The sequence below is a fragment of the Nematostella vectensis genome, chromosome 3, assembly GCF_932526225.1.
Source record: "Nematostella vectensis chromosome 3, jaNemVect1.1, whole genome shotgun sequence".
NCBI lineage: Eukaryota > Metazoa > Cnidaria > Anthozoa > Actiniaria > Edwardsiidae > Nematostella > Nematostella vectensis.
In genome coordinates this window covers 6,728,385-6,743,070 of record NC_064036.1, presented here as the reverse complement: position 1 = coordinate 6,743,070, position 14,686 = coordinate 6,728,385, and the positions used below count along the sequence as shown (strand labels likewise).

The 14,686-nt window shown below is 39.8% G+C and overlaps 4 protein-coding genes across 4 annotated transcripts; 1 reads left to right on the top strand and 3 right to left on the bottom strand.

Moving 5' to 3' along the window:
- Positions 1–650: 650 nt before the first annotated feature.
- LOC125561351 (histamine H2 receptor-like) lies at positions 651–1,799 on the bottom strand. The gene has a single exon (XM_048725555.1). It carries the CDS (start codon positions 1,797–1,799, stop codon positions 651–653), a length of 1,149 nt encoding a protein of 382 aa, XP_048581512.1.
- A 2,904-nt stretch (positions 1,800–4,703) lies between these two features.
- LOC5504065 (shaker-related potassium channel tsha2) lies at positions 4,704–7,178 on the bottom strand. The gene has a single exon (XM_001624948.3). It carries the CDS (start codon positions 6,181–6,183, stop codon positions 4,756–4,758), a length of 1,428 nt encoding a protein of 475 aa, XP_001624998.3. The 5' UTR covers positions 6,184–7,178; the 3' UTR covers positions 4,704–4,755.
- A 2,506-nt stretch (positions 7,179–9,684) lies between these two features.
- Positions 9,685–12,385, bottom strand: LOC5504084 (beta-1,4-mannosyl-glycoprotein 4-beta-N-acetylglucosaminyltransferase). Its single transcript, XM_001624947.3, has 2 exons — positions 11,854–12,385; positions 9,685–11,015 (listed from the first exon to the last, which is right to left on the bottom strand). The coding sequence occupies exons 1-2, from the start codon at positions 12,051–12,053 to the stop codon at positions 9,800–9,802; spliced, it is 1,416 nt and encodes a 471-aa protein (XP_001624997.2). The 5' UTR covers positions 12,054–12,385; the 3' UTR covers positions 9,685–9,799.
- A 126-nt stretch (positions 12,386–12,511) lies between these two features.
- LOC5504083 (cyclin-C) lies at positions 12,512–14,373 on the top strand. Its single transcript, XM_001624967.3, has 2 exons — positions 12,512–12,954; positions 13,394–14,373. The coding sequence occupies exons 1-2, from the start codon at positions 12,550–12,552 to the stop codon at positions 13,835–13,837; spliced, it is 849 nt and encodes a 282-aa protein (XP_001625017.2). The 5' UTR covers positions 12,512–12,549; the 3' UTR covers positions 13,838–14,373.
- Positions 14,374–14,686: the final 313 nt, after the last annotated feature.

Here is a 14,686-nt window from a genome sequence, read left to right as displayed (position 1 = left end):
GAAGCCTTGATCGAAAGGAGATGAGAATAAGAGTTTCGTTTGACCGTGCACTCTCACTGACTCTTCGAACATGTTCAAATTCAACATGAGAGTCGATGAGAGTGTCGCCGTTTGGTCGCGTGAATGAGAGTTGATTAGAGTATTTTCGATCCGCAGTTTTCCAAAAAGATGAAATTTAACGTGTAATTCCCGGTTCAGTGATGAATCCTGAGGTCAAATAATAATTTAAAAAACTTATCACTCTTACCAACTCTCAAAGACCGCTTGAACGCATCCTGCGGAACCCTCGTAATTCTTCATCTTTGTCGAGGCTTGAAATGCACATTGTTGACGTCAAAAGTGAATGGAACGCGCGCTTCTTTGTGCTCGCGCGCTAAGCGTTTCTTTGATAACCGCTGGGCATATCCGTGACGGGAGGAGATTATAAGGGGAAGCGCTTCTTCGTTTTATTTCTAGATAAAAATGTTTATTTCTTTACAATGTTCAAGAAGCAAAACTCCTCCCAGAACCATAACAAAACAAGCTGATTTCGATAATACCAAAGAAACCACATAAAAATATAGTTTTATTCATATATAAGTAGCTCTCTTTCGATAGTTGCACGAGTATAACGTTTATTGTAAGAGATTTTGAATGTCTGTAAGAAAATGTCACAAGACCGTTATGTCAACCGCCATGTGTTGCAAGCTTTCCGGGTCTAACTCGAGCAAAGATGGCGAGATGTCCTTTCTGATCCCTGCTTGCGGTACCGACTCCTCTTCCTCGGGTCCAAACTCGGGCATATCCTCCATCGTTGCGTCACAAGGATCCACTGCCCTGTTACAAAACGTGTCTTTGCACCCTAGCAGTCTGAAAAACTTGAGCCGCAAGCTTCTCATTATGGTGAGGTACACGATAGGGTTGATAACCGCATTGCTGTAGCCCGAGGTGGCAGCAACAAATCGTAGAAGTGCCTCCGTTGATTTGGAAATGTAGTTATCGCCTAATATTGCTCGTGATATCGCGTTCCCGACATAGGGTATGTAACTGGCCGCAAAGACTATCACTACCACCATCAGCATCCACGTACTTCGGTCATACGCCTGGGTAGTCCCGCCGTCACGCGTGGTGGCGAGTCGCCGTATCGTGCGTATCGTCCGTATTGTAGTCAAGCCTATGACTATAGCTGGGAGGATGAATGAGAATGTGATGAAGATGATGAATATAGCCTTGGCCGATGATTGGTTACTGAAGTGGCAGTCAAAGGAGTAGTGGGTATGGTCAAGCTCGATAACAGTTCCACGGTACGCACTCGAGGCCAGGATACTCCAAGCCACTCCTAAGACCCAGCTCAGCTTGATGATCGCCTTTGCCTTAGAAGTTGAAAGGTACTTGAATGGGTATGTCACAGAAAGATAGCGCTCGACACAGATAGTTACTATCAAGAAGTTTGTACAAAGAGGAAAAATAAAGCCTATTCCTCGGTGCAGAATACACTGCCACTGATTACCCGCCTGTTGTAGGTTGAGTTGAAGAATGAGAGATGGCGCAGAGATAAGACAACCACATAAGTCAGACACAGCAAGGTTATACACAAAGTACATGATGAGAGCTCTTTTCCGCCCGTCAAGATCAGGGCCTTGGTAGTGAGTCTCTGCGGCAGTGATATGAATGATTATTGAGTTAAGAGACGCACCAAGTACGCAAAATAGCACAAGCACTGACTCCAAATATATTAGCTGGGACGGAAGGAAGGGACTTGGCAGGTAATGCAGCGAAAAGTTTGATACGTTCGTCGCCGGACCAATAAACGCGTCCATGACTTGCTTCTCACGCAAAGAGCTAGTCTATTTGAAGTGTTTGGGGAATTCCTGCTGGTTAAATTGGCTGCAATACCTACGTGAAGAATAATTATGATAAGCTCAAAGGTAAATAAAACAATAGTTTTATTTTTGATTAAGTGATATTTTTTCTCGCGGTAGAATAACAGCAGCTGCTTGAACCTTTTTCCTTATTATAACGAAAAAGATTAATGGGTTTTTTTGTTTGTTTCCTCAGTAATGATGCAGTTTTCTGATCATAGGAGAAAAAAAAACACTCGGTCTTAACAAGTTGAATTATTACAGTGTTCTTTTTCTTTGCAATTTCTTACGAAAGATTTCGTTGCTTATTGGTAGTTCTAACAAAATAGCTAAAAAATCGTTAATGAATGCTTTTTTCTGTTTCTGAACAATAGCAGGTGCACAGATCTTCTCTCATCCCCTACATTATCAGTGCGAACATTACCATTACCACTCACACATTTTGTACCCTCGCAATGTCATCCTAAATATTTTCTGAAATGTCCTTGTTTTAATTGACAAAGTTTGAACCATCGTTATAATATATTTTCACGAGGGAGCCTTATCAAGTGATTTCATAAGGGCCCTAAGTCGTCCTAATGAGGAAATGGGCAATAACTTCAAATGATTTATAACGTTTTCTATCTAGCTAACGGTGTTAATTCATGAGACTTCCTCATGGACAGGTAGAGGGCATACCGATCACGGTATTACTACAAATAAATCTTGTCAAATATTTGGCGACTCTTATATCATGATGCCAAACAAAGCCTTAATATGAAAAAAATAGGAATATTTTTTAAATCATATGAATAGATGTTTTAAGCCGCTCGAAAGTAGATCATCTCTACCTTACAAGATGAGTCCGGGAAGCTAGGGATCGATCTTCTGTTGGGCTGTTTGGCAGCTCATCCCTTTTGAATATGCGTCAGTTTCACAATTTTACTTTTTGTTTAGAACTTCCTTTTCCGGTGCGTTTTTGTTAATTATTACTGCATAAATAATCACCGGTATGGTTTTGCAAAAAAAAAAAAAAAAAAAAAAAACGAAATGTGAGAGACAAACGCGACATGCCCTATAGAGACATTGTCCCTGATATATTTTCCTTATTTTATTTGTATGGATACCGAGTTCCTTGCTTCAGGTGCCTTGACACATTGATGTTTTTTTTCTCTACGCGGGAAACGACTAAAAACTCATTAGTCAAAAAATAAAAAAATAAACGTTCTAATCACTGGAAAACCAATGGTTTTAAAATATGAAAAGAGGCCGCTCAAATCTTCTAGGCTAATAAACAGAAACAGCCCCCAGATATGAGAACATAGCAAGCAACAAGAGCCCCTGAATTTCTTATTCTCTTGTTTTAATTAGAACTGCCTACTGCTGTGTTGCTGCTGATGAAACTATAGACAGCAATTGTTAAAACAACTTCACCGTTTCGTTTCTGGTCGCGATTTCATACCCAAAAATAGCAAGGAAACGAATAAATACAAAAAGCTTAAATTGTCGTGTTCGTGAACCAGAAGAATAAATACAATACACCAAGAACTGGTTATCGACTCTGCCATAAGACTTCTTCAGTCTGCCCTGAAGAAGTAGTCTGACTTATTAAAGACGAAGTTTTGGCAGAGTCGATTACCAGTTTTTGGTGTATTATAACAACAAACGAGATATACCCAACCCTGAATTCTATAAAACTTTTAGCAATTTTAGCACTTAACCCAGTACGAACCACGCGACATTACCGAGCACAACCCTGTAATACACCTGCAGTTTTGCACCATTTCAGAATGATTTTTCTTTTAATGTTAGATATAACACTAAAATCCAAAAAGCCTTGACGTTTTCTATAAGAGCCAAAAGGCCAATAGAGGAGAGGCAAGTTTTTATTAACCAAAAACAAATGACCAGCTGCTATCGCTCGTGCCACTATCACTTTATAATAACCCTATAATAGATAATTAAGTGGTCGAAACAAGGTTGCCTAAATTACAATTTGCCCAAAGTATATCGACTTAATTTATCCTTAAATTTAATTCAGGCAAGGAAAGTTAGACAGTAATGGGGCTAACTTTAATAATTCGTGATCTAACGTTTTCAGAATAACGTGTAAGAAGGATATGTGCGCCAGATTCATTCACGTTTCTTATTTATTTCTGAGGTCTTAACATATCAATTAAGTATCAAATTAAATATCAACTTAGGCAGTGACAATACACTGTTTTAATTGATACTCTAAAATGGAGCGAAAAGCACTATTGGAGTAAGTCTTTCTATTCTAATTCAATTTGGTTTTACTTCTAAGATCTTTTGTACCAAATGGCACAAGCACATGATATGTGTAAAATGACGGAACTTATCCTAACACCTTTTCCAGCCATACACCATCTTTTTATAAGAACGTCTCATTTTCAGAGAATTTTTAAGTTGAAACGAATGCTCTTAAAAATTCCAGTGTATATAAAAATATTATACACGATGAATTATTAAAAGATGATTTCCCAGATGATCAATAATAGCATTTATATTTTAAGCTTTTTTATGAACACAATCTAGTTCTGCAGTTTAAAACCCATCACACAAAAAATACATATTTTGCACTGCTATCAATATTCAACGTTTTAACGGCTTTACGGTGAATCATAGTCGTAGCAGGCCACGTAAGATTGGGGAGGGGGGGTGGGGTGGGGGGCGCACAATACAGAAACAGTAAAAAAATATTGAGGGGAGGGGGCAGCTACACCCCTACTGGTAATTTTCTTGTAATTTTTGAAAATACTTGGGGGGGGGGGCACATGCCCCCCAGTGCCCCATCTACTACTGACACGGCCCCTGGAAAAATCTATGATATGTTTGCGATTATCTACTTGACATCACACAATAATTTTTGGTTCCCCTTTATGAATCTTATGGTTTTTTTTAACCACAAAGCTTTTCAACGACTTGAGCTCCTTTTAGGGTATTTTCCAAAGCGAGCCTCTTGTGGGTCGCCTGTGTACTTGCGTCTTTTCGCGTCCCGTTTTGCATTGTAATATGCACTAAATTTATTCGTAACAACCGTGGTTGGCAACGCTAGTAGTGACGTCACTCCTAGCAACGCGCAACACACGCTAAATATTTTCCCGCCAAAAGTCACTGCAGTGAGATCGCCATACCCTACAGTTGTCATGGTGATGATGGCGTACCAAAATGTTGCAGGAATGCTGATGAATCCCCCATTGCCATCTTCAAAGTAAAAAATAATACTCCCAAAGAAAACCACACTAATCGTTACACAGAAAAGCAACAGAATTAGTTCTTTGTTGCAAGTGTGAAGGGTTCGCCAGAACAGCTGAACCCCACCCGAATAACGCGTTACTTTTAACACGGAAAGAAAAGGCAGGAATTTCAAAAGGTTCCTCAGGGGAAATACAGCAGGACGCGTTAACGTGGATTGGTCGATAGCGATCAGTAATAAATGTGGCGAGAAAGTTAGAAAATCAATAATTCCTAGTCCTCCAAAAGCGTATCTTCCGCGTTTTGGAGCCGAGTAAAATCTTGCAATATACTCCATTGTGAAGCATGAGACACAAAATACCTCCAGTGAGAACCACACGAGATCCAAACGAGCAGAGCGACGAGCAACGGAGAGGTCACAAGGTAACGATCCATTTTCACATGGAAATCCATCAAGGTGTATTCCTCTGTAGTCTGGGATGGTTTTGATGCATTTTACAGAAACGTAGATTATAAGTAACGCTGTTATAAGAGCTGTAAGAATTCTCCCTTGTATGCTACTGTGAGGTTTATTCAACACATCTCTCATATTATCTAACCATTTGCGTCCGCTTCCAGCCAACCGAGGCTCTGGTCTTCCAAGAGACATAGTTAATTGATCTTCTGCCATAACACCAAGCTCAAAGAATCGAACCTCGTCTTCAAAGACAGCTTCAGGGATAAAGTCTTCTGGTGGTTCTGCCAAGAGCCCGTTTGACTGGTAATAAAACAAAATAAGATGGAAGGCGTCTTTGTTGCGCTCAAACCTGTACTCCTGCTTCTCAGGGTCAAAATAATACTTCCTTCGTCGGGCTGATCCCAAAAGGGTATCGGGAAAATTAGCCAAGGTCTTTTCTGTTGTTTCAAACCTTTCTCCGGATACATTTATCGTTATCCTTTGCGAGGGATGCCGTCTTGAGTTTACTCTCGTTATTCCATGTTTTCGGTGCTTGGTACAAGAAGCCATTTTACTTGGCCCACGATAAATGTCCTTGCAATAGCGTTGTTGGTTCCGCCATGGTGAAATACTCCCAGTAAAGTCGGTTATTGCCGTGTAATTGGCCAAGTCAAAGCCACTTTGCGAAGCGAAACTAGCAGATACAGACATTTGAAATCACAGAAGGCAGCGAGTCGTCTCGATAATCAAACTCTTTGACACTAATCACTATACAGTCTGCAGTGAAAGTAACTTCTGCTATAAAAAAAAAAACAACCCTAATATTTCTCGACTTGGACAAAATGTCTAAAGTTATAATTAAGTCGAGATTTTTCTATTTACTATAGTTTCTTTCAGTAACATCAAAACAGATCCCTTTTTATAAAAACATCTGACCAGTGGAAAATCTCAAAATAAGAGATAAGCGAAGAAAACCAATTTTGACCGCACTGAGATAAGCCTTCAACCTGTTTAAGCGAGAAAATGCTTGGATATTCTACCAGACATATCTTTATAATGTTAACCCTAGACCCCGTCATCCAAAAATAATTCATGATAGATAGTAAATCATTTATTTATCTTTAAATAATAGCATAAGAGCCTCATTTCTCTCCGAACACACCAAGACGAGTAACAGTCGTGTACCTAGAAACACGTGTTGTGCAGAATGATTAGACTTTAGGGTCACACATACACAAACAAATCTTCCTGCATATCTTCCTGTATTTATATCTAAAAGTACATGTATATTTTATTCTTATCAGACGAATTTCTTAAAAAAATAATAGGCTGGTTAAATTAGTCAGACAATTGCCAATTGATGAGTTGACTATTTCTCCTTCCAGAGTATCGCTGATCTACTAATGAAGCAACCGATTACTTGTTATCCAAGTGATAAGAAATAATAAAAAAAATTTCTGAAAGCTTAACGGAATTGTTTTAGTAAAAAAATTACGAAAGACTCACTCTGTTTCTCCGGGGGGAGGAAGCACAATCAATCTCTCGTAAAGTAACAATATCAATAGAAACTGTGTCGTTTCAAGTTCCAAAGCTACGGTGGCCCATAAGGGACATAGCCCTATAACTTATTAATTTCCATCGAGTGTTACTAACTCTCGATAGAGTATTACTAAATCTCGATAGAGTGCTACTAACTCTTGATAGAGTGTTACTAACTCTCGATAGAGTGCTACTAACTCTCGATAGAGTAATACTAAATCTCGATAGAGTGCTACTAACTCTTGATAGAGTGTTACTAACTCTCGGTAGAGTGCTACTAACTCTTGATAGAGTGTTACTAACTCTCGACGCATGCGCCCGAAGCCGCTACGAGATTTCTCACGCATGCGCTACGTACGCTAGAGATCTGGGGGTCGTTTCTCAAAACTCCCGGTAATTACCGGGCCCGTTAGGGTACCGGGAGAGTTTTCGGGATACTTTTCCGGGCGAGGAAGAGCGTTTCTCAAACCTTGCGGTAGCGTCCCGGTTGTTTACGGGTTTCCGATAAGCAAATTATAATTTTCAGAGTTAATGAATTGATTGGCTAAAAAATTATTGAATAACAATAAAATCGTAGACTTGTCGATGTCTGTAGACAACTGGTACCCCAAACGCTGCTGTCGAAATTGGCATTTTTCGAAAAAAAGATGAAGAACAGGTAGATAAAGTATCATTTTGTAGCAAAACTCCCAATACCTTCGCAAAGTTGTTTACATCTTTTTCGGCGCACGGTGACAGTTAAATGTCAAATCATTTGACAGAAAAGAAGCCTGATTGGCTGGTAGGGAATCCCATAAAATGATGTTAGCCGTGATTTCTTATCTGGCAGTGGAATGGTTTCCTCGAGTGAAAAAACTCGCTACAACTCGACACAACTTGAAAATGGCGAGATTTAATCGAAAAAAAGCACCAAATTGGATATTTCAACTTGGCTAATTAAAGAGGAATAGTTGATCTATAAATTCAGCTTAAAATATTAAGGAAAAACATCGTTTTAGGTAATAATTAACGGGAGCTCTTGAGCTCCTGTAAGTTACCGGGCGAGTTACCGGGATTTTTTCCGGGCCCGAAAATAGCGGGCGGGGGTTTATCGGGGGTTTCCCGGGCGACTTTCCGGGTTTCCGAGTTTATCGGGACTTTTTTTGGAAACGACCCCCAGATCTCTAGCGTACGTAGCGCATTGAGAAATCTCGTAGCGGCTTCGGGTGCATGCGTCGAGAGTTAGTAGCACTCTATCGAGAGTTAGTAGCACTCTATCGAGAGTTAGTAGCACTCTATCGAGAGTTAGTAGCACTCTATCGAGAGTTAGTAACACTCTATCGAGAGTTAGTAACACTCTATCGAGAGTTACTAGCACTCTATCGATAGTTAGTAGCACTCTATCGAGAGTTAGTAGCACTCTATCGAGAGTTAGTAGCACTCTATCGAGAGTTAGTAGCACTCTATCGAGAGTTAGTAGCACTCTATCGAGAGTTAGTAACACTCTATGGAGAGTTAGTAGCACTCTATCGAGAGTTAGTAACACTCTATCGAGAGTTAGTAGCACTCTATCGAGAGTTAGTAACACTCTATCGAGAGTTAGTAGCACTCTATCGAGAGTTAGTAACACTCTATGGAGAGTTAGTAGCACTCTATCGAGAGTTAGTAACACTCTATCGAGAGTTAGTAGCACTCTATCGAGAGTTAGTAACACTCTATGGAGAGTTAGTAGCACTCTATCGAGAGTTAGTAGCACTCTATCGAGAGTTAGTAACACTCTATGGAGAGTTAGTAACACTCTATCGAGAGTTAGTAGCACTCTATCGAGAGTTAGTAACACTTTATCGAGAGTTAGTAACACTCTATCGAGAGTTAGTAGCACTCTATCGAGAGTTAGTAACACTCTATCGAGAGTTAGTAGCACTCTATCGAGAGTTAGTAGCACTCTATCGAGAGTTAGTAACACTCTATCGAGAGTTAGTAGCACTCTGTCGAGAGTTAGGAGCACTCTATCGAGAGTTAGTAACACTCTATGGAGAGTTAGTAGCACTCTATCGAGAGTTAGTAGCACTCTATCAAGAGTTAGCAGCACTCTATCGAGAGTTAGTAGCACTCTATCGAGAGTTAGTAGCACTCTATCGAGAGTTAGTAACACTCTATCGAGAGTTAGTAGCACTCTATCGAGAGTTAGTAACACTCTATCAGAGTTAGTAACACTCTATGGAGAGTTAGTAGCACTCTATCGAGAGTTAGTAACACTTTATCGAGAGTTAGTAACACTCTATCGAGAGTTAGTAGCACTCTATCGAGAGTTAGTAACACTCTATCGAGAGTTAGTAGCACTCTATCGAGAGTTAGTAGCACTCTATCGAGAGTTAGTAACACTCGATAAAAAATAATAAGTTATAGGGCTATGTCCCTTATGGGCCACCGTACAAAGCTAGGGGGATCGCTGTCGAGTCGAGGCGTTGAGCGCTGTCGCTCATAATGCAATGCGACACAGTAACATAATCACGTGACTCTCTCGAGACCTTGCGATTGGATGAAATAGGAGTCTTGTCGTCTCCTTTGCTCACGACATTGGTAATACCTGTAAATTCCACGGCTTATTTTCAGCAAGAAATAGCAAGAACCGAGAGTTTACAAATGCGCAAGTGATACCGTATTCGAATCGATGAGTAATGATTCCAGGGATCGTGTTATAAATATTTCTTTGATATTGTATGGAGTAGAATTTGGAAAGAACTCCTTCGGCTGACCGCACCTAAATGAACTCAAAATAATTAAAAATGTCAGGATAAATTCTTCCTCATAACCACTGATTATGTTTTATTTTTCCATAGGGTGAGAGATTTGTTGTCTTATTTCTATAAGGGTTTACTAGAATATCCTTGTACCTTTCGAAATTCTGAAGTAAGTATCTCGGCGCGTAAAACCGATCTGTTTCCGGATCCGCAATGGGAAGATCAGAGATGGGCGAACCGTCGAACCAAACTCCGTTTCTAACGAGACCCTTGATATATTCATAGTCCATTTTCTCATGCATAGCGCCCCAGCGAGGAAAGTCGCCATTCTGTGCGGACTGGAATTTTATTCTTATCCCTTGTAGATCAAAACAGCCTGAGCAATGCCAGCCTGCGTAATGATTATCCACGCCTATAAACCACGTATGAATCAGATGCGCGCGCTTATAGACTTGGAAATCACTCCTCGACTCGTTCAACCCATCTTCTATATTCCGAACAAGATTCGTATCGTAATTGTAGACCGTTCTAAGAAGACCGATCGTGCAACCGGCCGGAATTTGTGTATAGCGCGAATTCTTCCAGAAAAACCCGAAGGCCGACCACCGAAGTCGAAAGCCAAACGGTTCCGGAAACCCATCGTGAAATTTCAAAAACGCAATCGAGTCACGTGACGGAATCTCGTCGAGATCACAAACGATAATGACGTCATCGTTTCGAAGGTTACGGATATTCGCTACTCCGTGTTTACCTAAGTACGAGCGAAGGTATGCGTCAGAAATCCATCCGTTTTTACGACCACGGTTTGGAAAATGATCAATGCTAAGGTACAAGATTTTCGAGTGGAATTCTCGTAGATAGCCCCGGTGCAGTCTGGGTAACAAACGCAATGGTTTCCGAGAACCAAACGCAGTGTACAAAGACTCAACTAAAATAAAAACCTCCACGAGATCACGAAGCTCGTACATCAGGGCTTCAAGCATGTCAAACTCGTGGTTAAACGGTGCAGCGTACACGACGTTTCTCGCGGTATTTGCGCGTAGATATAACCTTGTCTTTCTTCGAATCTTCATGAGGTCTATCGAGCCGTATAAAGAATCAGGGATGTCACAGGAGTCTCCGTACCAGCCCTCGCGGCAGAGACACTGCTCAAACGTCTTGTAGCGAGTTCCGTGATCGAGGCATGTGTAGTGATGGTTTGAAGTCACGTGATGCGACATCGGCACGGGATCTGGCAGGGTGATTGATCGCGGGCGCAAATGATGGAACACTTCTTCACCCCTTGAAAAAATGAAAGAATGTTAGACAGCCACACATTTTTTTTTCTTATATAACATTGGAACATTCTATGGCGAATTCTCAAACTAAATATTTAGACATAAGGCTGTATAATTTTTTTTATTTCTATAATTACTATTACTTCATTTAAACAATCTCAATCGAAAATATTTCAAAACCTCCCCAAATAAGTTTCGAGTGTTGCCCTTCCTACCTCTGTCAAACAAGGCGCTCTTGCGTGACAGAGGTCAGAACGACTGCATAGGATATATGCTATTCCCAAATAGGACGGGCAAAAGGGATGCCTTCTCACACTTGGTATTTGGTTTTGATGACAAAGTTGTTGGCTCGATTTACAGGTCGTTTCTGTGAGCCCGCAGTACATGTCTAGCGACGGCTGGAAATAGAGGCTTTGAAAAAAAAAACTCTCAAAACTGTAAAGGCATCTCGGGTGTTGTTGTTTTTTTCTTCGTATTTGTAAGAATCGGGGTTCCTGTTGCGTGTTGAACCGGAAGCCGGAAGAGAAGAGGGGGGCAAAAACCTAGGCCCCCACTCTTTCTTAAACACGAAGTTTGGAATAAAAAAAAGCCTTTTTCACAAATCACTCTAGACGCCTACGGAGGAGGCTAGTAAGGGCGACAATCGCTAGTTTTATACACACAGGCACTTTGATTGGGTTCCCTTTGGTGAGTTTAGGTGGTTCACGGGGGTAGGGGGGGTGAGATCTTACATGCTTATGCTTCATAATGTGACATGTTTTTGCTAAGGAGACCCGGTGACGTATATTTCACCCTGAATATATCGAATGTATTAAGAATAATAGATTTCTTCAACTGCATACCTTTTAGATGGCTTGTTGTTATCCACTTCGTTTGACAGGCGTCGCGGCTTCGCATGTATATTTCCTTGAACTGCTTGCAAACTTGGATTCCAAGTAGAACCTGCCTTCACCAGCAACACCACAGTAACTATAACAACTACTGTACTTCCAGTAATAATAAACCTTTCCAGAAGTCGTGTTTTACATCGTAAATTAACCATGATTTCCACACCGACTGACGGCTCGACTCAACCACATTCTAAAGTGTTGTACTAAGCGTTATAATTCCGTTTTCCTAAGCAAATACTGCAAACTGATCTCGTTCATATATGTTATGAAATGACTGAAGGTACACTTTGAGCTCGAATGTTCGCTGTATTGGTTTCTATATCTTCGTGTGTTTGTTTGCTTTCGGTGGTGGTGAAATTTGACACCCAAAGAAAGCGCGCTGGTGTTGTCACGCTTTCTCTTTCTTTGTTTTTTTATTTATTATACAGTTTTAAAATGCATAATAGCTACAAAATATAAAAAGTTATATTTTTTCATAATACCATCAAAAAAAATAAATAAAAAGTGAAAACGCAAATGTTACATTCATATTATGTTCAGCCAAAAAAGTATTGGAAAGATTCCTGTGTGGTTTCCCGTGATGCCTTGCTCACTGTAGGAACGCCTGGTACTTTTCTTCATTCTTTCCTCCATTCTTTTCACCCAACCATGGCGGCTAATTTTTGGCTTTCCTCCCACTGCAACCAGTGGATGTTAGACGTTGATGAGATCATGATCGGCCGTCAACAAGACTTACAATTTCTCACAGAAGTAGAGTACCAAAAAGTCCATATATTTTACTCAAATTTTATGCAATCTTTAGGAGAACACTTGGACCTTCGCCAGCAAGTTATCGCCACCGCTACAGTGTTTTTTAAACGATTTTACTCAAAGAACTCACTAAAGAGTATAGATCCTCTTTTGATTGCACCAACGTGTGTATATCTAGCATCGAAAGTGGAAGAGTGCGGGGCCATATCGAATAACAAGTTAATATCCGCCTGTAGTTCCGTTGTGAAGAACAAGTATTCCTACGCATTTCAAATGGAGCAGTTTCCTTACCGAATGAATCAGGTACAGGAGAAATATGACGATGACTTGTTGCTTAGAAAATATTGAATTCTCATAACTATATTTCTTAAAGTCTCAACAAAAAACGTACATAGTTCTTACATTATGGCTTGATACAGACGGCCTTAACTTTGATAATCTGTTTATTTCTGGATAGAAATACTTAAGTATGTATAATCGTCATTTGCATTTTGCCAGCAGAAAATCATTCTTAAAATCTGAGACAAGGGAAGTGAAGGGGATGTTGCTAGAAATCTAGGACCATAACTTGAAATTTTAAACAGGAGGGTAGTCATGTTGTTCAGCATTTGTTTATGTTGTATAGGGGTAAACACAAATTTCCTTTAACTCTGTATATCAACATCCACAGTAAATTAAATACAGCACCCTGTAGTTCTATTGTTTGATATTCTCACTAAAAGGAACATCTATTGTTCACCAGGTGCTAGAATGTGAGTTTTACCTGCTGGAAATGCTGGATTGCTGTCTTATCATCTATCACCCATATCGTCCTCTGACTCAGTATGTCAGCGACCTTGGAATGGAGGAGGCTATTCTTCCAACTGCGTGGCGCATAATCAATGACAGCTTAAGAACAGACATATTCCTTATCTATCCACCCTACCTCATAGCACTTGCCGCTATTCACATGGCCTGTGTTATCCAACAAAAAGACTCGAAGCAGTGGTTTGCAGAGCTTTCGGTTGACATGGACCAAATTGTGGAGATAACACATCATATTTTACGCTTGTATGAAATATGGAAAAACTTTGAAGAAAAGCAGGAAATTAGGGGAATTCTCAATAAGGCTCCAAAGCCAAAAGTGCGGCCATCATCAACTACACCTGGACATACTCCTTCCCCTATTACCACTGTTGATACCTAGCAGGGAAGGGAATGTTTTTACTCTTTATTTAATTTTTTTTTTCGAAACTTCTTGCAAATTAAAAACAGGCTTTTGCCATCTTAAATTTTATCATTTGCTCACTAAGTACAGTGAAGTCTGTTGATCGGACTTGTGTGAAGGTGCTGTTTTGTTTTAAATATTTAAAAGCATTTTGTATTGTAAGATGGACTACATTTTAGTGATTTATGCAGATCTGCTTTACTACTCTCAATCGCCAAGTATTTGGATCAATAGACTTTGAAAGGAGGGAAAGTTTCTTTTTTTTTTTACAAATTTTATTACTTCCCTAACATTTTAAAATTGAATCTTTGCCATGTGAAAAGGACAATGGACTTCAAAATAATCTGATACATTTGTTAGACATATTCTTATTGTGAATGCCAGCCTGCTATAAGGCATTTACTCTAGCCACCATCTTGTTTTGAACTCATCATAGGAAAGACTCCCCTCTAATCCTCAGTTTCTCACACCTCCAAATAAATCAAGATATTAAATAGGCTGTGCTATCTAAAAAATGTCCATTATTGAGATAGAAGCCTTTTGAAAAGGGGGCTTTTCAGAACTTTTACAGTGCAGCATTATTTCCCAATATTTTTCTTAAACACAACTTTAATATATTTTTTAAAGTATTGTATCATGTAAGACTAACTGTATTTTGTTAGTGAAAATAGTCTCCTATCCTATTTTCAAAAAAAGGGAAAAATCAGGGGAGGGTAAACAAGATTTCTCAGGGATATTTTTTAGACTCCTCCTAGTGGTGCCACCTTTCTTGCTAACATCACCACAATGTATTTCCAGTATACACTAATTGTCAAATTTACACCTAGA